The following is a 24,249-nucleotide window of genomic DNA, read 5'->3' on the forward strand; positions in this document are numbered from 1 at the left end:
TGTTTATGTGGTACTGAAGAATTGAACCCAGGGCTTTATGCATGTTAGGCAAGCACTTTACCACTAAGCCACATTCCCAGCCCAAATGGATTTTTTTTTTTTGTGGGTCCTGGGTACTGTCCCTGAGCTTCTTTGTGCTCAAGGCTAGCACTCTACCACTTGAGCCACAAAAGCCACTCCCAGTCAAAATACTTTCTATGTATGTATTCCCATGACACTGATCAGGATTATCTGTGTACATGTGTGGAAATGTCACTATTTGTGTACAACTATGTTAATTAAAAAAGAAGAAAGGAAGAGAGAGACTGATGGTACATTTTATATATTACGGGAATGTCACAATGAACTCCTCTTATGACACTAATATATAATAATGCAATTCTTTAAGAAAAGAATCTATTTATTGGCCTGGATAAAGCTCATTGTTACAGATTTTTTTTTTTGGTGCTGGTCTTAGGGTTTGAACTCAGGCCCGGGTGCTGTCCTTGAGCTTTTTTGTTTTTTTTCTTTTGCTCAAGGCTAGCACTCTCACCACAGGTAACACGCGAGCCACAACTCCACTTCCAACTTTTTCTGGTGGTGAACTAGAGATATGAGTTTCACATATGTGGCTGCCTCAGCCAACTTTAAATCACTGTTCTCAGATCTCACCCTCCTGAGCATCTAGGATTACCAGTGTGAGCCACTAGCAGCTAGCTTTCTAGGAACTAATTTTTGACACCCATCAAGTTGTAATTTTGCTTTCCTAAATAACTCATACTTGACGATCTTCCAGGGTTCTCTTGGTATCTAGGCTACATCTAATTTTAGGCATTGTATGTAGATCTGAGGAACAGCTGGGACACCCCAACCACTTGACACATTTTGGTGCTGTGACCCAGATCTGCTGAAAGGAAGGGCTGCACACCACAATACAGCACAAGCAGTAAGTAATCTGATACGTCATCTACAGGACAGACATAATTACACTTCATATTAACCCCAGATCCCCTTGGATTCCTAGAACCAAGGACTGATGGTTTAATGTTTTGTGAAGATGTAGATCTCTCCCTGCCAGACATCAGCAATTTTCTTATCTTCATAAATGACCTTTCATCTGCCATACTTTTTGTCTATCAGGGCATTGGGTATTAAAGTATTAATGACTACTTTTAATTCCAGAAAAAGAGGATTAATGGAAAAAATAATTATCAAGAGAAAATAGGAGAAAAATTACTCATTAAGAGGAAGGAGGCTAGTTGCCATTGGTCATGCTGTCTTAGCTACCTAGGAATCTGAAATCTGAGGATTGTAGTTCTAAGCCAGTCTGGTGAGAAAAATCTCCTGGACTCCCATCTCTAACTAACCAGAAAGAAGTTGGGAGGTGGAGCTCTTGGTCAAGTGGTAGAGCACCAACCTTGGACAGTAAAGACTCAGCAAGACACAAAGCCTGCAGTTCAATCCCCAAAACTAGTACACACACACACATACACACACACACACATTCACACAAACATAACTCACACAGCATGGTCACAAAGGAAGAAAGTAGAATTGAAATTACATTTCCAGGTTATTTTTTTCTTAGAAGTTACTCAAAAGTGACAGATAAAAACTAATTAAGAAATGTGATCAAGTGGAAATGCTGTTGGACTACAATAACATTTTTATGTTTAGAACAGTCATGTATTATTTAAGATATTTAAGTTAACTCAAGTAGATAAATTAGGAATTATTCTGAGGGCACTATGAACTCTTGGGACTCATTCCCTATATGGTGGAGGATGATTATTATTTTATGCCTTAGGCTTCCAAGAAACTAACCATTAATTAATGCCACTGAACTTTTAATGAATGAGTCACTCTGGGGCTCATTAAAAGTGCAAGAGTTCATCATGTAGTTTCAAGTTATTAACAAGCTGTTGCTCTGATGATTACTACAAGCAGGTAGTGCCACTTCTGGACCACCCTCATTATGAGGCATTTGGGATGCTTGGTGTTCTCATAAATGAATACCCTAGACAGGTGCCCAAGAGGTGCTCTTTTTGAAAGCTGGTCAAGTTTGGTTACCCTCTAGGGAGAGAAAACCTGTTTTCAATTAACATTGCTCCTATGGGAGAGAAGGCTCTTCTGAGTGGGAACTCTTTCTCAAAGATGGGGTTAGAATAGAGATTGTCAAAGATTATTTATATCTTTCAAACTAAGGTGAAAAAGATTTGCTTTAACATACTGCAAAGCAAACAACTCTTTCAAAACCAACTGAAAGGATAAAGGAAACAGGGATAGGAAATGCTGATCATCTTTGAACTCTTCTGGGCATTCATGAACCCAGGGCCTGGGCAGTGTCTGTACTTTTTTGCTCAAGGCTACACTGAGCCTCAGCTTCATTTCCAGTTTTCAGGTGATTAATTGTAGATAAGAGTCTCAGGGTACAGAAATGGAGGGGCAGCAGTGGTACAATTAGACTATGTTGAAATGAACTATACAATTGTAGGTGGGGCCAGGAGGGAAAAATGAGGAGAGAACAAAGGACGGGAAGAACAGAGAGAGAACAAAGAAAGAAATATACTCATTGCTTGACTTACGAAACCTTCTGTACACCACCTTTATAATAACAATACAAATTTTTTTAAAGTCTCAAGGACTTTCCTACCCAAGCTGGCTTTGAACTGTGATCCTCAGATCTCAGCCTTTATAGGTATGAGCCACCAGTATGCAGCTATATTATTTTCTAATATTATTTTTTGACAATTTTATTAAACCCTTTTAGCAAACTGAGAGCTGAGGATTAAGGTTTGAAGTCAGCCGAGCAGACAAATCTGCAAGACTCATTTCCATTTAACCACTAAGAAACCAGGAGTATAACTGTGGCTGAAATGGTAGAGCACTAGCCTTGAATAAAAAAGCTCAGGGACAGCACTTAGACCCGAGTTCAAACCCCAGGACCCGACCCCCCGCCGCCCGCATTCCAGATGGCATCACCTTAAGGATATTATGTTCAACTCACCCGTCGTCCAGCCAAGGGTCACAATCTTTCTCTTATCTACTCAATTATGGTCACATTCTCCACTCCTACAAACCAGGGTCAGAAACCTCCCAGATTTCTGAATGAAATCTCCCAGATTTCTGAATGTTACTGGGGAGGAAAGGTGAAATGGTTTTAGGATGCAGTAAACACATGCCAGCTGCACTCCCCACAAGAAAATACATCAGTTCTCTCTCTCTCTCTCTTTTGGTCATGGGGCCTGAACTCTGGGCCTGGGCGCTGTCCCTCAGCTCTTCAGCTCAAGGCTAGCGCTCTACCACTTAAGCCACAGTGCCACTTCCGGTTTTCACGGACTTTCCTGCCCCGGCTGGCTTTGAACCGTGATCCTCAGATCTCAGCCTCCTGAGCAGCTAGGATTACAGGCGTGAGCCACTGGTGCCTGGCTTAATACATCAGTTCTTTATACTCTCTTCCAGGACTTGGGAGCAGAGAATGACTCCTAAATCATTCTATGAAGTCATCATCACCCTAATCCCAAACCACAGATATTACAAGATGAGAGTTGCCTACTCCCTTTCAGTTCTTCAGTGTGGTCAGTCTACACATCTGCCTTTATATACCTGCCTCCAGATGGCTTACTCCTGAACGCAGAGCTGGGTGCATCGTAGCAGATGTACATCTGTGCAGATATGCATGGGAGCCACTGAGCAGTCACAGAATGCCTCGATGGGACTGATGTCTGTAACTTCCACAGGAAACCCAGCTAGAAAACGGCTTGGAAACCGGAGTTATATGTCCTCTATTCTCTTTGTCCTCCGGCTCTCTTCAGTTGCTGGTTGAATGTGTGTTTCAGATGGAGCCCACTTCCCAGTGGTCCTGTGAGGTAGGCTGCTCTTCTCTGGGATCTGTAAGTAACAAAACTGTTTCTGTTATTTTATGTTTGGTTTTAGTTTTCCTTTTGTTTGACATGACTAACATCTCAAAGCCAACTTCCTTCCAAATCTTGGCTCTCCTAGACAGTGGGTATCTTGGTAAGTATCAACTGGACAGAGGTCAGACAAGAGTCACAAAGGCATGTAGCAGTATAAACAAGTTTCTTATTAGAGGGACATTTGGTCACAAGTTAAACAGACATTAAGCCACCACCAGGGTGAAGATGTATCCCGCAGACACCATCACCATCCACATTCTGACAGAAAAACGTCACTGGTGACAGAATGGCTCAAGTAGATCACCCGCCTAGCAAATGAGTTCAAACTCCAACACCCCTGCCCACCCCCCACCCCCTGCACATAAACACAAAAAGTGGGCAGGGTGGTTCAAATTATCATCTTAGCTGCCAAAAAGTAGTAATTTGGGGATCACAGTTCCAGGCCTGCCCAAGCATAAAAGTTCATAGGACTCCACTCAGTGGCTGGGTGCAGCGGCCAGCCCCATAATCCCCGACTCATGAAACACAAGTAGAACAGTCCAGGCCAGCCTGGGGATAAAGCAAGAAAATAATCCGAAAAGCTGGGTGGCTACTGCCCATAATCCTAGCTACTCAGTAAGCTAAGATTCAAAGGATCAAGGTTCTAAGCCCACATCTGCAAGACTCCTAAAAGTATAACCAGCAAAAAGCAGGGCTGAGCCAGGCACTGGTGGCTCATGCCTGTAATCCTAGCTACATAGGAGGCTGAGATCTGAGGATCACAGTTCAAAGCCAGCCTGGGCAGGAAAGTCCATGAGACTCTTCTCTCCAATAAACCACTAGAAAACCGGAAGAGGCACTGTAGCTCAAGTGAGAGAGCACTGGCCTTGAGCTGAAGAGCTGAGGGACAGCGCCCTAGCTGAATTCAAGCCCCATGACCAACCAAAAAAAAAAAAGCAGGGCTGGAAAGCCACTTCTTACCATTTGCCTTATATAACTAGTTTCTCTCTCTTTTTCTTTCATGGGGCTTGAACTCTGAGCTTGGGCGCTGTCCCTCAGCTCTTCAGCTCAAGGAGAGCGCTCTACTGCTTGAGCCACAGAGCCACTTCCTAACTGGTTTCTCAAGTGAGATGAGTAACTCATCTTCATTGACCTGGAAATGATCACAAGTAGATGAAAACTTGTAAAATTGTTGAATTTGAAAGCTATGCTGCAGTTGGCAGCTTCATGAAAGTGAAGTGCCATTTTGCAAACTCGTTGCCATGACAAATGCTGGAAGGTTGGAGACTGTTCTTAGGAAATCACTTGGATCATCTTCTAGTGCAGAAGATCCTAAACCGAATTGCTTGTGTTGATCTTGGAGGACTGGTTATGGCTAGGCTATAGGAGAGCCGTGACTTCTAAGTCTACTCTACCAACAAAATCCAGCAAAGGGATCTGCAACTTCCACTGCTCTCCTCTAAGTTTTCAGTCTATGAAGACAGGCCAGAACACACAGCACAATGGCTCCATGGTTTGACATAAACATTTATTGCTCATTTTCACAAACTCCATTACAGCTCTGGGAACTCCAGAACAACTGCTGTCTGGAGTGACTTCATCTCATGGTTCTTCTCTGTGTTTCCATAGCTGAGGCAGAAAGGGAAAGCACTAGAGTCTCATACCAGAAAGCAGGTGCTTCAGCCCAGAAGTTGAGACTTCTGTGCACAACCCACCGACCAAAACGATCTTGTGAACCTACCTTACTACAAGGTGCAAGAAATCAAAACCAGGGGCTGGGAAGGTGGCTCAGTGGTAGAGTGCTTGCTTTGCATGCATTAGGCCCTGGGTTAGATTCCTTAGCACTGCATAAACAGAAAAAGCTGGAAGTGGTGCTGTGGCTCAAGCAGTAGAGCACTCACCTTGAGCTGAAGAGCTAAGGAACAGCGCTCAGGCCCAGAGTTCAAGCCCTACAACCAAAAATAAATAAATAAATAAAAATCATTTTCCACTTTAGCTTCTTTCCCTATTTACTTCACTGCAATAAATGATATGTCTAAGAAGTGCCTTGAACACAGTAGGTTCTCATTAAATCAAACCAAATGAATGTAGTGCTAGGAGGGAATCCATGTCATTGGGAGAAAGTTGTAAGACTTGAAAACTAATGGGATGTTTGATAAAGAGCTGGCAACACGTTAAGAAATTGGACTTGGTTTAATCCATTTCACAGAAACGAAACAAAATTACTATTGAGCATTCCAGACCTACAGATGAAGTATCTCTTCTTACACAGGCCATAAAGCATTAAAACCAAGGATCAAATCAACTTAGCATAGAACTGCAAAAGCCGTAACCTCATCTGCTCCTTTCACACAATCAGTCATCCCAAATTACTACTGAGAAACAGGGCAAAGAAAAAAGTTGTATTGGCCACATTCTGCCAGGCTCCATTATAGCAGCGCTAGTTTCATAAATCCACTTACCCCCTAGAACCCTGAGTTTAATGCTATCTCTATTTTAGAGAAAAAAAAATGTAAACTTAGCCAGGCACCAGTGACTCACACCTATAATCCTAGCAACTCAGGAGGCTGAGATCTGAGAATTGTGGCTCAAAGCCAGCCTGGGTAGTAAAGTCCATGAGATTCTTATCCCCAATAAACTACCAGAAAACCAGAAGTGGCGCTGTGTCTCACCTGGTAAAGTACTTGAGCCCAGAGTTCAAGCCCTATGATAAAAAAAAAAAAAAAAAAAAAAAAAAAGTGTGTCCATGGCTCATGCCTGTCATCCTAGCTACTCAGGAGGCTGACATCTGAGGATCACAGTTCAAAGCCAGCCCAGGCAGGAAAGACCGTGAAACTCTTATTTCCAATAAACCACTCAGAAAACTGGAAATGGCATTATGGCTCAAGTGGTAGAGCTCTCGCCTTGAGCTGAAGAGCTGAGGGACAGCACCCAGGCCCGGAGTTCAAGCCCCACAATCAACAACAACAAAAAAGTAGACTCTGGATGAATCCATCTAAAAACAGGAACATTCTGTAAACCAAAATTTGATACAACACAATGTTATTTGGGCTAGATGTTCAGAGATTATATAACAAATTAGTCCTATTAATTCTGCCTTCATACATTAAACTGACAGCCCACAGACACTGCAGTAATGATTAGGTCTTGAACAAATTCCTGTAATCTCTCAACTTTCTCATTTATAATATACTTAGAAGAGATAACTTCTTTAACTTCTTTCCTAATATACATAAAAACCCTAACAAACCTAAGTCACTGTTACAGCTAAAGAAAGTAGGCTGTAAGAAAACCTTCATGAAGTGGGGGGGAGTATAATCGTGGAGATGGGAGAGCAGGGATGGTAGAGGAAAAACAAAGGAGGCGGCAACAATGCTTGATAAGAAATGTACTTATTACCTTGCTTGTGTAATTGTAACCCCTCTGTACAGTACAAAAACTTATTTAAAAATAAAATTAAAAAGCAGGGTGCTAGTGGTTCACGCCTGTCATCCTAGCTACTCAGGAGGCTGAGATTTGAGGATCATGGTTCAAAGCCAGCCTGGGCAGGAAAGTCCAAGATACTCTTATCTACAATAAACCACCAGAAAACCGGAAGTGGTGCTGTAGCTCAAGTAGTAATGTGCTTGCCTTGAGCTGAAGAGCTGAGGAACAGTGCCCAGACCCAGAGTTCAAGCCCCACGACCAACGAGAGGAGAGGAGAGGAGAGGAGAGGGGAGGGGAGGGGAGGGGAGGGGAGGGGAGGGGAGAGGAGAGGAGGAAGGGAAAGGAAGGAAGGAAGGAAAGGAGGGAGGGAAGGAGGGAGGGAGGGAGGGAGGGAGGGAGGGAGGGAAGGAATCTTCAGGCTAGAAGCCAGGTATGGGGGCTCAGACCTGTAATGCTAGCTACCTGGGAGTACAAGGCCAGCTGGGACAACTAGTTCCTGAGACCCCATTTCAGGAAAAAGCGAAGTATGATGGTGCATGTTTCTCTCATCAGCTATGGTGAGAAGCAGAGATTGGAGGATCATGGTTCAAGTACACTTGGGAGAAGTGTTGAGATGTTATTTCAATAATAATCAAAAGCAAAGGGGCTGGAAGTTGCCTAGCAAGCACAAGACTGAGTTCAAATTCTAGAACCTTAAAAAAAAATCCATAGAGGATAGTCTATTAGCAATCTACAAAATACATTTGAGGCTGCTATTGTTCTGGAGCTAGAAGAGAGGTAGACCCTGCCTCCTTAAGAACTTTCAGTACAAGACAAAGCATAGAGGTAAACATTCTTGAACTTGTCCAACACCAAAGGTAAGTTCTCAGTCCTTGATTTTCCAGTCTTTAATCTCCCATTGCCTAGATGCCCACGTCTCCATGGCAAGCAAGCCACAGGATCCTGCTCTAACATATAAACATTTCAGTTCTTATACACATGTAACTATCCTGCTTCTTAGTAACAAATGAGTCACATCAAAAGGTTAAAAAAAAAACGGTTGATAGTAAAGTCCCATTTGCTTTCATTAGTGCTTTTGGCAAGTGCTCATTTTATGGCTAAATTACCTTATTAGCATTTTAAGGTAAGTCTAACTTCTTTTACTGCAGAAAGTTCTTTACATCTAATATATACAATGCCTTGGTATGTTGCAGTTCACTTATTGTAGCTTCACTGTATCACAGGTTAAAAAATATATATATATCTAATTCTGTATCAGTTTTCACTGTATCTCAGGATTTTGTAGTATACAGGTATTTATATATTTATGATCTTAATTTTTTGCCTAAAATTTTAAAATATGTTAACTCAAACATATTAAAATATTACATTGGTCCCGCCTTCTCTTCACCGCTCCCAGCGCCATCCCAGGAGGTTTGTTCCAACAGTCACGGGAAGGCGGTTCCCAACCCTCGGGACCTGGCAAGCGCGTCCGACACAGCTGGCCTGCTGCTGAACCAGTTGGTGACTTCAGGGATGGTCACTGAGGAAATGTTAAGTATGTCCAAGGAAACAGCTCCTTGCTTTGAGAATTTCTCCAGATTACAGCAGATCAATAATATTCAAGCTGAAATCTACCAGAAAAGCCTGGAAATTGAGCTTCTGGAACTAGAAAGAGTCAGCAGACGTTATTCATCCTTTCTATTTGAACACATGGTATGTTTGCTGAAATTGGCTGTGACTTTTATTGAGAAACTGGAAACCCATCTTGAAATAATTAGAAATAATTCTCATTTAGGTGCAAATCTAAAGAAAATGAGCCAGGCTTTAGCCAAGATGGACATTTTGGTGAATGAGACAGAAGAACTTGCAGAAAATATACTCAAGTGATGAGAAAAACAAAAGGAAGTTTCCTTGTGTATGCCCAAAGTACTAGCTGAAGAAAATCATCTTCATAAACATGGCTTTATAGTATCTTGTACTTCTAAAGTTCATGCTCAAAATATTGATACCAAGTGATTATTCACTTTATTTTTACTGTATTGTATATAGTTATACAAGGTCTATTTCTAGTTAACTATGACATGGATATTTATAGAATTTGCTGATGAAAATATTGGAATACCGATTTAGGTTCATTTTTTTTCTGTATGTTTATATTCTGCTCTTCAGTAATGGAGATCTAACTTAGCTATGATAATTAAAAAGTAAATTAAAAAAATATTATATTGAAATAAAATACAGTATGCCACTACCACTTGTATAAGTTTATCAATGTGAAACTATACAGCACACTACTGGCTGACAGGATGGAAAGTGACCAACTACAGCATTGTATTCTATCTTGGCACTGATTGGCTCAGTGACCATAGCACTGGTCTGTTTGCTGTTCTTGGCTATGCAATACATTCATCTCATGGTCATCACCTTTGTTGACATCAGTACACAATTCATGGTCTTCATCATTCAAGTTTTAGTGTACTTTACTGGTGAGTACCCATATCAGATTTTATGTTGTTAAAATTATGCAGGTTTAGGGGCTGGGAAGGTGACTCAGTGGTAGAGCGCATGCAGGAGGCCCTGGGTTCGATTCCTCAGCACCACATAAGCAAAAAGAAAAAAGCCAGAAGTGGCGCTGTGGTTCAAGTGGTAGAGCGCTAGCCTTGAGCTGAAGAGCTGAGGGACAGCGCCCAGGCCCAGAGTTCAGGCCCCACAACCGGACCCCTCCCCCCCCAAAAAAAATGCAGGTTTAAGAGCAAATGAAGTGTTTATAAAAGTGTGGGAAAGGATAGTAAGAGTGGGAAAAGTTTATAGGAAAAGAGGTTTCTAAAGCCTTAAACTATATATAAAAAATAAATATAATGCGGTTGCTTCACAGATTTTCACCTTTGCATGGGTCTCTGGAATGTAACTCTCTGGAGAGGTGAGGGATCACTGTAATTCTAGACAGCAGTTTTTGCTATATCACAGGATTTTGCAATATATAGGCATTTATATATTTATGATTCTTTTTGCCTAAAAAACTTACAATGATGTCAATTCAACCATATTAATGCAGTATATACTGTATTTCATCAGCAGATGAATACCATACTGTACACAAAGGAAATGCAGTACGCCACTACTGCCTGTGCAAGTTTGCCAACATGAAATTGTACACAGCATATGATTGTCTGATAAAATGGAAGGTACCCAACCACAGCACTGTGTATTGTATCCTGGGTGCTGATTGGCTCAGTGACTATAGCAGTGGTCTGTCTGCTCTCCCACACTATGCCCATACAGTCTCTCCTTGTGCACTTCACATGGATATCTGATCACTGCACATAGTGGTGCTCTGTGGTGGTCTTTCTGTGCAATTTTTGTAAAAGTTTGAACTTATTTCAAGCCCTACAATGCCACCCAAACATTGTGCACTTTCTGAGACTTCTGGCAGTGAACCTAAGTGCCAAAGGAAGATGCTTACCATCAAAGAAAAGGTAGAACTTTCTTGATGTGTTAAAGGAAAAGGCTATATGGTCTGGGCCACCATTACAGGATCAGCGAATCCACTGTTCACTATACAAAGATGAAAATATTAGGTCTATAGCAATAAGGACGTTTAACAAAACTGCAATGAGGGTGGTCACTTCCTGCAATACGGTCATTGTGAGGATGAATAAGGTCATTGTGAGGATGGAGTCTGCATTGGCCCTGTGGATAAAGGACTGCAGCAACAGTATCTTGTTGCTTATCAACACCATCTGTACAAAGGCCAAGGAACATTATGCTTTTTGTGGAAAGCACAGACCTTCACGACGGTGATGATGAAGATGAAGATGAAGATGACACAAAAGCAGAACACAGAGTGCTTCTCCCACCAAACCAACCCCATTCAGAGCCAATAACGGCTGGTTTGACAAATATCAAAGACACTTTGGACTTAAGAGCATTTCTCTGCATGGAGAATCTGCCTCTGAGGATAAAGCCAGAGCCAAGGAGTACGAGAATGGGGTGTTCAAGTCCATCATCGAGTAAGGGGGCTATCTGACTGAACAAAGTCAGCAAGTAAAGAAGAGGACGGGCAGCCAGACAAACTATGGGTTGGAGGAGGAGGTTGGCCTAACCCTCAATCATCTTGTAACCATGGTCAGAATGGCCAAAGAATTTCAGCAAGTGGCTGAAGATGGGACCCCATTATATGCTTCGTTCATTGCACAGCATAAATACAACTGAGAATGGCATGTCAGTTTATAAAAACCTTATCACTCGGGGAAAAAAATAGCACCAGCAACTTCACATAACTATATTCATCACACAGACAAAGAGATCAGTTATGCCTACGCCTTTAGCAGAAACAGAAGTTACAGCCCAGGGCGAAGATACTGCACCACCAGCTGATGTGCCTGATGAAGTGGTGCCTTCAGAAGAGCTGCGATGTGCTGCTTGGTTATACAGTATATTCATCTCATCTCATCTCGTTACCTTCATCACCATTAGCACTGCATAGCTCCATAATTCATGATCGTCATCGTTCAAGTTGTAGTACACTTCACTGGTGAGTACCCATACAGAATTTTATATGCTGTTAAGACTACATAGGTTTAAGAGTGTAGAAAAATGTTTAAGAAGGTTGAGATCTAAGGATCATGGTTCGAAGTCAACTTGGGCAGAAAAGTCCTCGTGAGACTCTTATCTCCAATTAACAACCAGGAAATTGAGGAGCTGTGGCTCAAAGTGGTAGGGTGCTAGCCTTGAACACAAAGAGGCTCAGGATAACACCCAGACCCTGAGTTCAATGCCCACAAACCACACACACAAAGTGTGGGAAAGGTTAATAAGAGAGTGGGAAAGGTTTATAGTCTTTAAAGTTACATACATATGTGTATACACACACAAAATAAATATAATGCTGCTACTTTTTGGATTTTCACATATTGTGTGGACATCTGAAATATAACTTCTGGGATAGGTAAGAGATTATTGTAATGTCCAACTTGGTGAACAGTGTCCAATAAGAGAAAGAAAATCCAATATGGTTAACTAGAATTCATTTTCATGCTTATAATCCTAAACTTATTTATTTTTTGGGGGGGGGGGTCTGGTCGTGGGGCCTGAACTCTGGGCCTGGGCGCTGTCCCTCAGCTCTTCAGCTCAAGGCTAGCGCTCTACCACTTGAGACACAGCGCCACTTCTGGCTTTTTTCTTTTTTTGCTTATGTGGTGCTGAGGATTCGAACCCAGGGCCTCGAGCATGCAAGGCAAGTGCTCTACCACTGAGCCACCTTCCCAGCCCTTATTTATTTTTTTTTGCCTTAGAAAATTATGCTACAAATGATTAGGCTGAAGATTTCTAAGGTTGAAAAGAAAACCCACAAGCCCAACAATATTTACTTGTTATCAGACTACTGGCTACACCTGCTATATGAAGCTGAAATTACTATTTCTGGTACAATTCCAAAGTAGTCCTTTTCCATAATTAGAATGCTCTTAGAACAACTCTCTTCCTAAGGTATTCCCTGACAGTTGAAAGTAAAACTGTGATGGGCGCCAGTAGCCCACACCTGTAATCCTAGCTACTCGGGAGGCTAAGATCAGAGGAATGCAGTTGAAGCCAGCCTGGGAGGGAAAGTCTGAATGGGGTGGAGTTGTGGCAAGTGGTAGAAGGCAAAATTGTGGCTCAGAGACAGCACCCAGGCTCTGTGTTTAAATCCCAGGATTGGTTAAAAAAAAAAAAAAAAAGTAAAACCAGCACTCCCTGCAGAGCTAACCTTGATTCCTTTCTGTGAAACACAAGGCTTATTTTCTCCAAATTTTCTGATGGTGAAAACTCATTCTTCATTTTGCATTTTCCCCACTTAAGGATCAAGCTCTTCTATTTGGTAAATTCCTTCAGAATGAGGACACTGGATAAGTTTCCTCTCATTGGTGGAGTTTCTGATGTCTAAGAAGGCTTGAGCGCCTACTAAAGTTTCTCTTACATATACTACAGGTATAAGGCTGCTCTCCTGTGTGGGTTCTCCGGTGTTTAATAAGATGGGAGTTCTGACTGAACTTTTTCCCACACTCATGACAAGTAAAGGGCTTCTCTCCAGTGTGAGTTCTTTGGTGAGTGTGAAGATTTGTATTTTGGCTGAAGCTTTTCCCACACCAAGAACATTTATATGGTTTTATTCCTTGGTGTGTGGTTAAGTGCTTACTGAGAGCTGAACTCCACCTAAACCTCTTATCACACTGCTGACATTTGTAAGGTTTCTCTTCAGTGTGAATTCTTTGGTGCTTAAAAAGGTCAGAGCTAACTTTGAAGCTTTCCCCACATTCTGGGCATTTAAAGGGTTTCTCTCCTTCACAATCTTTCTTGCGAAGATCCATAAGTCTCAGCAGCTCTTGTTTCCATGTTGAAAGTTTCTTTCTTTTCTTCACTGAAAAATCTCGGTGCCATTTCCCCACTCTGTGTGTATCACCATGATTTTGTTTGCCAGTTGCTTTCTGGGAAACTTCCAATTTGATCTTTTTTGATACTATGTCTTTTGATGCTTGCATTTCTAAGTCAGAAAGTGATATAGGCTGGTGATTTTCATTGTCATTTTTTACTTTTAACCCTGTTGGAATAAACATAAGATTCAGCCACCTGTATTGCTGAACAAGAAAACGACAGAAATGGGATGGAAAATTAAGTGATTATTATTTTTTTAATTAGAAGAAAAACATTAAGTCCCTGAAAACGTTCACATGAACATGTTTCCTCCCGTAAATCACAATTTACCTGTACAAAATCCTCTACGACTGTCTTTGAAATCTGAGGATCCTTGAACCCATGGTTCCTCCCCTTGTTCTAGACAGAAGATCACTTTAGGTTTGGGAAGCACAAATAATGCTGTGAGATGAAAAAAATGAAATTAAGCTATGAAAGTTAACAGTGAATTGTTCCATTAATTATACTTAGGGAAAACGAAGAACACTTTTACAGTGTATTACTGCAAATAAGTAAATGGAGTCTTCCACATCCATAACCGTTTCTATTCTACTGTATTCATGGATGGATATGAAAAGCAGAGACTGAGAAATAAACTTCAAAGTGATTTAACAAAAAGGATATGGGAAAGCCAGGAACTGGTGGCTCACAACTACAATCCTAGCTACTTAGGAGGCTGAGATCTGAGGATCGTGGTTCAAAGCCAGCCCAGACAGGAAAGTCTGGAGACTTTTTTAAAATTTTTGTCAGTTGTGGGGCTTGAACTCTGGGCCTGAGCTATGTCCCTCTGCTCTTCAGTTTAAGGCTAGAGCTCTACCACTTGAGCTACAGGGCCACTTCTGGTTTTCTGGTAGTTTATTGGAGATAAAGAGTTTCACAGACTTTCCTGCCCAGGCTGGCTTTGAATCACGATCCGCAGATCTCAGCCTCCTGAGTAGCTAGGATTATAAGTCTGGAGACTTTTATCTCCAATAACTACCAGAAAACCAGAAGTGGTACTGTGTCTCAAGTGGTAAAGCACTCACCTTGAGCTGAAGAGCTCAGGGTCAGCACCCAGACTCCAGAGTTCAAGCCCCACAAATGACCAAAAAAAAAAAAAGTATAGTAGGCTATGTACTGAAGGAATTAAAAATGCACATTATCATTTTTTTTTTTTTAATGAGAAAAGGAAGAAGGCAAGTAATCAGCACAGGGCCTGATCTCCTAAGGCCAGGTGTGGTTGCCTGAAGAACATCTGTGATAAAATGCTTTGTGTTGTTGAATCTTGTCAACTTTGATAAGTAGGAAATTATAGCGCACACTTCTGGCTATGTCTGTAAGAGTATTTCCAGAGACTATTACATCCAGAACATGGATGAGACCGTCCCACTGGCTAGAGGTGGCCCAGATGGAATAGAAACAAAAAGAGAAAGGCCACTAATACAGGCATACTTTCACTGCTTCTTACTGAGCTTCTGTCCTGCCACACCATCCCCAACATGGTAGACTGAAATTTTGAGCCAAAATAAATTTCTCCTTATGTCAAGTCTGATGGATATAGGTGCCTAGGAGGTAGCAGCTGAGCAATGTTGGCTTGAGACAGCAGAGAAAAGCAGATGAGGTCTAACTTAGGCAACCCTAAACATCTGGAAAGCAAAGTCACATGGGATTCAGGCAACATGCGCTTAGGGAGAAAGGAAGCAGAGGAAATTTCTCATTTCTATCTGTGAACCGTATCGTGAGCTTATTTCTAAAGTACAAAAAGATCTTGACTTTTTATTTTTTATTTGGTCAGTTGAGGGGCTTGAACTCATGGCATGGAAACTGTCCCTGAGCTCTTTTGCTCAAGGCTAGTGCTTACCACTTTGAGCCACAGTGCCACTTCTGGTTTTCTGGCTGTTCACTGGAAGTCTCAAGGACTTTTCTGCCAGCGCTGGCTTTGAACAATTCCTCAGATCTCAGCTGCCTCAGTAGCTAGGATTACAGGCATGAGCCATCAGCATCCAGCAAAATCCTCTTTCAGTAGAGATGGGACACCTTTACAAGTATGTGTATATCCATTTCTGGGGTACCAAAATGGCTTTTCCATTATAAATTAGAATCAAGTATCTGCCAAAACCAAAAGCCCATTTCCCAGGTGACTTCTATTTTCAGGAATGACAATAAAAATAGGGCTTTCCCACCTTGAATACTACTAACTGTTCTGAGTTGGGCAGAACTTAAAGGTGCTTGAAAATGAAGAAATCAGGGACTCTAGTATTTTGAATTTCAGGAAGCAGGAGGATGGAAATGAGCATGGCCAGTTTCAGTAACAGGACCAGTAAGGTTCAAGATGAAGCAAGAAGCCAGGCGCTGGTGTCTGATGCCTGTAACCCTCGCTACTCAGGAGGCTGAGATCTGAGGATCACAGTTCAAAGCCAGCCCAGGCAGGAAAGTCCATAAAACCCTTATCTCCAATAAACCATCAGGAAACTGAAATTGGCGCTGTAGCTCAAGTGATAGAGTGCTCACTCTGAGCTGAAGAGCTGATGGACAGCAATCAGACCCAGAGTTCAAGCCCCAAGACAGACAAAAAAAAAAAAGATATAGCAAGAGCAGAAGTACCAAGAGATGATTATAGAGAGGTAGGTTGGAGCTATAATGTGGCAGGTCCTGGGAATGGGATGGATTTGGGATCTTTTCCTGAAGTCACAGGGTTTTTAAAATTTGAAAGATCACTGGCTGCTGTGTGGAAAAACCTGGAGATCAAGATGAAGGTAGAAGCATCAGCCAAAGAGCTATCCAGTTTGAGCTAAGACTGGCTTTGACCATAATGGTAACAGTAAAAGAAGCTGAGACATGGTTGAATCCAATGTATTCTTTTTTTTTTGGTCAGTCATGGGGCCTGAACTCTGGTCCTGGGCATTGTCCCTCAGCTCTTCAGACCAAGGCTAGCAAGCACTCTACCACTTGGGCCACAAAGCCACTTCCCACTTTTTCTGCTTATGTGGTGCTGAGGAATCAAACACAGGGCCTCATGCATGCAAGGCAAGCACTCTACCACTGAGCCACCTTCCCAGCCCAAGCTGTATTCTGAAGGTAGATCCAAGAATACTATCACTTTGGAAGTGGCGCTATGGCTTAAGTGGTAGAGCACTCGCCTTGAGCTGAAGAGCACATGGACAGCGCCCAAGCCCAGAGTGCAAGCCCCAATACCGACACAAAAAAACAAAAACAAAAACAAAAAAAAACAGATAATGGGCTGGGAATGGCTCAGTGGTAGAGCACTTGCCTTGCATGCATGAAGCCCTGGGTTCGATTCCTCAGCACTACATAAGCAAAAAAAAACAAAAAAAAAAGCTGGAAGTGGCACTGTGGCTCAAGTGGTAGAATGCTAGCCTTGAGCTGAAGAGCTGAGGGAGAGCACCAGGCCCAGAGTTCAGGCCCCATGACCGAAGCCCCCCCCAAAAAAAAGAAAAGAAAAAAAAAAAAGAATACTATCACTTAGTCAAGATTAGAGTATCGAAGATATAGGAGAGCACATTTGGAGGAAAAAGGTATGAAGAATTTGAAAGAAATAAGCATATAAATTTGGCAAAAGCTCCCTGAGATAATTTGAATTTATCTTCTCTCCTCTTCATCATCTGCCTCAGATACGACCAGCTAAGAGAAGATTAAGACAGGCCTGGGAAGGTGGCTCAATGGTAGAGTGCTTGCCTTGTATGCATGAGGCCCTGGGTTCGATTCCTCAGTACCACATAAGCAAAAAGAAAAAAGCTGGAAGTGGCGCTGTGGCTCAAGTGGTAGAGCGCTAGCCTTGAGCTGAAGAGCTGAGGGACAGCGCTCAGGCCCACAGTTCAGGCCCCACGACTGGACCCAAAAAAAAAAAAAAAAGAAGATTAAGACAAGATTTCACTCAAACTTCTACACAAAGGGAGAGTGGATCATTACCTAGAGAGATGACAGTATTATAGTTTTCCTGCATCACATCATTGTAGAGACTCTTCTGAGTGGGATTCAATAACTCCCATTCTTCCTGAGAAAAATACATGGCCACGTCGTCAAATGCCAACAAGCTCTAGAGAAGAGAATGGATTTTTAGCTCAGTACTTATCACTACAGAAGCTTCCCAACTACCTGGCTAAAAATGTGTGGTAAGCCACATATTAAAGGAATTAACAATATTTGACATATATAATGGTACTTTGGTCAACAACAGGCTTCATATGTTCAGTGGTCCTATAAGATTATAGTGGATTTGCAATTTCTACTGTTTTGTGAAGTTATACTGCTATGTACTTCTCATGTGATACTGCTGCAATTATTAGTGTATAGTCATATACACTACACAGTAGTTAGAAATAAGTTGATTCATATATTCATTTTTTTATTGAGGCCTCATTAAGTAACTGATTCATAGTAATACATTTCTCAGAAAGCATCCTCATCATTACATGACTGTAATATTTTTTAAAGTGAGAATGCAGAAAGGAGCCAAAGGATCACCTAACAGCCTAGTAGATACCCAATTCCCAAGCAAGAAGGTGCCTCCGAGGCCCTCCTGGGCAGTAGGATTCATGGGCAGCAAGGAAAGGCAGCTCTGAACAGGTGGATAAATCACAGCTCACCTGGGATTCAGGCAAGATGAGCTTAGGTGCCACTGTCCAGTCTTTGGTGTTAGTTTGCTCAGGAAAGACTAGAATCTGTTGAGCAGGCATAGCTGTGGGTAAGAAAAAGCCAGAGGAAATTTCTTTTATAAGCATTCTGAGGTCATTTTTGTACAATATAGGTCCTCATTCTTTTTTTTTTTTTTTTGTCTGTCATGGGGCCTGGGCACTGTCCCTCAGCTCTTCAGCTAAAGGCTAGCACTCTACCACTTGAGCCACAGCCCCAGTTCCAGCTTTTTTTGCTTATGTGGTGCTAAGGTGCCTCATGCATGCAAGGCAAGCATTCTACCACTGAGCCACCTTCCCAGCCCGAGGTCCTCATTTTTTAAGAAAAGATAGAAAAAAGAAATGATGGAATATCTTAGGTAACCTTCATCTAGTTAAGAAACAAGACTCTACCAACCTTCACACTCAGTTCCTCAGCTGTTTCCTTAATTGTCACGAGAAATGAATACAATCCCCAATTTTTTTTCTCAGGACATAACATTTCCTGAGTTAGGAAAAAGGTATTACAAACGAAGTACTGAGGGGCTGGGAAGGTAGCTCAGCGGCAGAGTGCATGCCTTGCAAGCATGAGGCCCTGGGTTGGATTCCTCAGCACCACATAAACAGAAAAAGCCGGAAGTAGTGCTGTGGCTCCAGTGGTAGAGCGCTAGCCTTAAGCTGAAGAGCTGAGGGACAGCGCCCAGGCCCAGAGTTCAGGCCCCATGACCGGCAAAAAAAAAAAAAAAAGTACTGACTCTAGTATATGGTAGGAATTATTTTGCCTTTTATTATTTCCCTAATACATGTCTTCACATCCTGACAGTAATACTTTTTCAAAACAAAATTACTTCCCTAATACACATGCCTTTACATCTTTTCTTTTTTTTTTGGTCGGTTGTGGGGCTTGAACTCTGGGCCTGAGCACTGTCCCTCAGCTCTTCAGCTCAAGGTGAGCGCTCTACCACTTGAGCTACAGAGCCACTTCCTGTCTTTACATCCTGATGCCAATACTTTTTCAAAAACAAAAACACCAAACCTATTCTGATCACAATTCTGTATTTCTTCAGGATGAAAGAGCCCCAAATTTTGCTGCTTGATTTCTTTTCCTTCTCTTCACTTTTCTAAGGAGTACAACGCAGAGTTCTGTGATTTGGATGTTTCTAGAGTCTAGGCAAAGCTTATCTTTGCCCATTGTTGGCACATTCTTCCACTGCCTGAGGGGCCACCTAACAGCTCTGTGGCTCTTCTTACAGATCCACAGACCTAAGTACCCACAAAAATGCCCATGACATTTAGGATGAACAAACTGCTAATAGTTCTAAGAAATTATTAAGCTCCTTACCCCTCTCATATACAGTCTTGGCTTCCTTATGAGTATTCTTGCTCTGATGTTTTTGCAGACCCTGGTATGTATTCCAAAATTCTTCCTCCTGGGACATTCCCTCTGGTGGAGCCTCTGCTGCCTTCAGCTTGAAGCCTGGGGCTTCTGCTGTTTTTCCCAAAAACACTGCCTCCTTCCCTGGCTCAGGGACTGTGACCTAGAAGTAATTCCCATCCTGTTACCAAAGGCTTACTTTTGAGTTGGGAAGAGACAAAGAAGAGGAACAAGTATACATCTCAAACAGTCAAAGCATGAGTCATGGAAGAAAACCACAGGATTTAGATATGGGGTGACCATTTTTCTACAGGGATAGCAACAATATGGGAAAATTGAGGTGAAGGGGGGGGAAATTGCTGCCATTCCTCCAGCACCATATCAACCCTCACTTCAGACCAAACAGGGTTGAGCAGGCCACCTATTCACATTTTGCCTTTTCTGGCTTTTTCTCTTGACTTATATTTCTTTTTTAGTGGTTGTCTATCTTGTTTCTCTAAAATTTAAAGAACTGAACAAAGTTTTTGCTATTGGCAGATTTTCCCTAAGGCCAGGAAACGTTTTTCAGAGAATGGAGATAGAATAGAGAATGTGAAGAGTGACTCTTAACCTACTCCCAACAAAATTGTGTGTGTGTGTGTCAGTCCTGGGGCTTGAACCCTGGGCCTGGGTGCTGTACCTGAGCTTTTCAGCTCAAGGCAAGTGCTCTACAACTTGAGCCCACAGCACCACTTCTGGATCCTCAGATCTAAGCCTCCTGAGTAGCCAGGATTAGAGACGTGAGCCACCGGCACCTGGCTTCTATCTATATTCTTTACCTAAGCAATACAAGCCCATACCCTGACTCCCTACTCCAAGCAAAATCAAGGACCAACCACTAAGGCTAAGCTACAGTAGGGGCCACAATTCCTTGGTATCTTATCAAAGCTCTGTTGGGATATTTATTCCTTCAAAATCTTTGTTTTATTGTCTTTTCCCCTTCCACTGCACTTTTTTTTTTTTTTTTGCCAGTCCTAGGGATTGAACTATGGGGCCTAGGCTCTGTTCCTGAGCTTCTTTTTGCTCAAGGCTAGCACTCTACCACTAGAGCCACAGTGCCACAGTGGCTTTTTTGACTAGTTTATTGGGGATAAGAGTCTTATGTTATGGACTTTCCTGCCTGACTGGCTTCGAACCATGATCCTTAGATCTCAGCCTCCTAAGAAGCTAGGATTACAGGCATAAGCCACTGGCACCCGGTTTCTCCTTTTCTTTACTATCCTTGCTCTCTTTTATTAATATTCTTTTATTTATTTGCAGTTATGAGAGGGTTTGAACTCAGAGCCTCGCCCTTGCTAGGCAAGAATTCTGCTACTTGGAAGTGGCGCTGTAGCTCAAGTGGTAGAGCGCTCGCCTTGAGCTGAAGAGCTGAGGGACAGCGCCCAGGCCCAGAGTTCAGGCCGCACTACTGGACCCCCCCCCCCCCCAAAAAAAAAGAATTTCATGGAAAGCTGGGCACCAGTGACTCACACCTGTAATATTAGCTACTCAGGAGGCTGAGATCTGAGGATTGCAGTTCAAAGCCAACCCAGGCAGGAAAATGTGTGACTCTTATCTCCAATAAACCATTCAGAAAACCAGAAGTGGCACAGTGGCAAAGTGGTAGAGCACTAGTCTTGAGCTGAAGAGCTGAAGGACAGCATTCAGGCCCAGTTCAAGCCCCATGAACAACAAAAAATAATTTCATGGACTTTTCTGCCCAGGCTGGCTTCAAACCACGATCTTCACATCTCAGAGTCCTGAGTAGCTAATGTTACAGGTGTGAGCCACCAGCTACTGGCAGGTCTTTTTTTTTTTTTTTTTTTAAGAGTTCTAGACAGTCCCCCTGCCCTTGCTTTTATTGTGGTTCCTAAGAATTCAAGTCTTCTTAGCCAAGACCATCATCTTCAATTAATGATGATTTCAAGAGGAAAAAAAAAAAATCAACTTTTATCTAAAGCAAGGGAAGTATATTCTATGTTTTTTGTAACAAGTGGACTGATTTTTCCAAAGCACTTGTATGTTTCAACTCCCACCTTAACTTCCCTAAAGGATCAACAGAAATGACCTAATCTAACATTTCTCAGTAACTTACCCCACCCCAACTACAAACACCTTCATCCTATTTCATTGTATGTGTCAGGGATCTTCCTTCTCACCCCATTCCTTATTTGATCAGATTCCCTCTGCAAGTGCTCTACCAGGGACACAGCCTCCTCAATGGTTTTTGGATGGTACTTCTGTATCCGAGTCTGCATCTCCCTTGGGAGAATGGACAGGAACTGCTCTAACACTAGTAGTTCCAAGATCTGCTCTTTGGAGTGCACTTCTGGTCTTAGCCAAAGATGGCATAATTCTTGAAGCTGGCTGACAGCCTCACGGGGTCCTGATGCTTTGTGATAATCAAAATTCCTGAAGTGCCAACAAGAGTTCCTGTGTCTGAGACTGTCTCTCTGTGAAGAAGACACTTTACTTTGACTGGAGTGCTCTGTCACAGGCTCGTTGGTCTCCCACAGAGCCTTGACATGAGGGTTCAAATACTCAATCTTCAGATCTACCATCACCATTTTGCTGTAGCAAGTTTTGCTCCTATGTCTGACACCTCAGTGGCGCCACCTTTGGCCACCAAGCTCCTGTCTGGTGTGGTACAGAAGAAGTGAGTGAAAATATCTTCTTCCTAAAGACACCAAGGGGAGAAAAAAAAGCACATGTTAATAAAGTCACATGAACCATAATAATTGTTACATAATTATGAGAGAAAAATAAGCAGAAAAGGTCCCAGCTTGCTTTCTCATTTAAAATCAACTGCCAGAGCAAAGCACCAGTGACTCATGCCTGTAATCCTACTTACTCAGGAGGCTGATAGCTGGGGATGGAGACTTGAAGCCAACCTGAGCATCAAAGTCCATGAGACTTACTTCCAATTAAGCACCAAAAAGCTGCAAGTGGAGCTGTGGCTCAAGTGGTAGAGCACCAACCTTGAGTGAAAAAGCTAAGGAAACAGACCTGAGCTTAAGCTTCAATAAGAGTAGGGGAATGGGGGAGTCAATTGCCAGGCCTTTTCTTCTCTCCTTTCTGCCACTCAAAGTAAAACACAGCTAAGAGAAGGAAAAATGTCAATAGATAACATTGCTATTAAAAAAAAAAAAAAAAAAAGCTAACTCAGGAAAGGCAGGCAATAGAAAAAAATCAGCACCAACAAGTTGAAAGGAGTGTGAAAGCTCCACATACAAGTGATTTGTGTGTTTCCTATCCCATTCTCCCCATAAGAAAAAAAGCAGGAGAAAATAACAATATATTCTTAGTTTCTCTTCAACTTTAACTGCTCACCCCAATCTGAGTTTAGGAAGTGTTCAACTTCCGCAACCCTTCTGGCACTTTCCACTGTATGAACAATGGCAAAGAACGAAGACCCCGTGAGCCAACACAGAAAAAAAAAAAATAGGGGAAAGTGGGGAAAGTAGCCCCATTCTTCTCAAGGTCTCTTCGCCGGGCAAGCCAGAGGCTCCCCTTTCTTTGCAAGAACATTTATGCAGAATTTTACATGTCTGCTTAATTGGACTAGAAAAAAAATCACAACTGACTTGTTAAAGCGGAGTGGGAGCCGGTGGGGAGGCCGGGCCTGACGCCCCACCTCCCGGGCGTCAGAGGCTCGGGAGCGTCGCGGGCCTCACTTTCTCCCCCGGGGAACCGAGGTTTCGCCCGGGTGCCGCAGGCATTCGGAGACGCCGGCTGCCGGCTGCCCGCCCGGGCGGGGCACCGCGACCTGGGGGCGGAGGCCGCGCGGCCCCGGCCGCCCCGGCCCGGCTCCCGCCCGCCGGCCCCGCTGCCTCCCCGCGTCCGGCCGCCGAAGGGCTACCTCAGACAGCTCGGCTTCCGCGGACGCCGCTGCCGGCTTCTCGGGCTCACTGGCGAGCCTCCCGCACCGGCCGCCGGCGAGCCGGCGAGCGAAGCCCCGCGGACGCGGGCACGCTCCAGACCCCGGCCGACCGCGAACGCTCGCGGCCTGCGGGTCGCCGTTCCAGCCCGCGCGCAGCCGGCCGGAAGTGACGTCGCGCTACCTGCCCTGAGCGCGCGCACACACGCACCCCCCCGCCCCTTCTGCCTGGCGGGCGGGGGACTGTACACCACCGAGTCTCCGAGCCCGCCGAAGCCTAGAGGGGCCCTGCGGCCGCAACGCCGCGGTCCCCGCTCTGGAGGCGTCGCTCGCCGGCGGCCTCCTCCTCCTCCTCCCTTCTTCCTCCTCTCCGGGAAAGCGCGCTTTCCTCCCGATCCTCTCGTTTCCACGCGAACGTGGCTTCCCCTGTGGACAGATTGCCCGCGCCGCACGGGCCGCCCCAGGCCGCTGCTCGGAGGGAGTGCGGGGCCTGCGCTGCCCCCCTTCCCTCCCCCCCCTGTCTCCCTGCCTGCGCTGCCCCCTCCCTCCCCCCCCCGCTTCCCTCCCCCCGCCTCCCTCCCCCCCCCGCCTCCCTGCCTGCGCTGCCCCCCCTCCCCCCCCCGCCTCCCTGCCTGC

The 24,249-nt window shown here is 43.6% G+C and overlaps 2 protein-coding genes across 5 annotated transcripts; one reads left to right on the top strand and one right to left on the bottom strand.

The window, feature by feature from the left end:
- Nucleotides 1-7,827: 7,827 nt before the first annotated feature.
- On the top strand, nt 7,828-9,320 carry LOC122123719 (HAUS augmin-like complex subunit 2). Its single transcript, XM_042698137.1, is given in 2 exon segments — nt 7,828-7,858; nt 8,587-9,320. Coding segments are annotated over 2 exon segments (744 nt in total). The 3' UTR covers nt 9,300-9,320.
- Nucleotides 9,321-12,558: 3,238 nt separating this feature from the next.
- On the bottom strand, nt 12,559-23,749 carry Znf75a (zinc finger protein 75a). Of its 4 annotated transcripts, XR_006150456.1 has the most exons (8): nt 23,596-23,749; nt 21,896-22,413; nt 19,686-19,881; nt 18,320-18,411; nt 17,643-17,769; nt 14,025-14,135; nt 13,115-13,860; nt 12,559-13,079 (listed from the first exon to the last, which is right to left on the bottom strand). XR_006150456.1 is itself a non-coding variant. In XM_042698463.1 (7 exons), the coding sequence occupies exons 2-7, from the start codon at nt 22,301-22,303 to the stop codon at nt 13,181-13,183; spliced, it is 1,614 nt and encodes a 537-aa protein (XP_042554397.1). In that variant the 5' UTR covers nt 22,304-22,413; nt 23,596-23,749; the 3' UTR covers nt 12,559-13,180. The 4 variants fall into 4 exon arrangements, 3 of the variants coding, with proteins under 3 accessions (XP_042554397.1, XP_042554398.1, XP_042554399.1); XM_042698463.1 differs by having other exon boundaries at nt 12,559-13,860; XM_042698464.1 differs by lacking the exon at nt 23,596-23,749 and adding an exon at nt 23,321-23,338 and having other exon boundaries at nt 12,559-13,860.
- Nucleotides 23,750-24,249: the final 500 nt, after the last annotated feature.

Source organism: Dipodomys spectabilis, unplaced genomic scaffold (genome assembly GCF_019054845.1).
Source record: "Dipodomys spectabilis isolate Male_0828 unplaced genomic scaffold, ASM1905484v1 ptg000231l, whole genome shotgun sequence".
NCBI lineage: Eukaryota > Metazoa > Chordata > Mammalia > Rodentia > Heteromyidae > Dipodomys > Dipodomys spectabilis.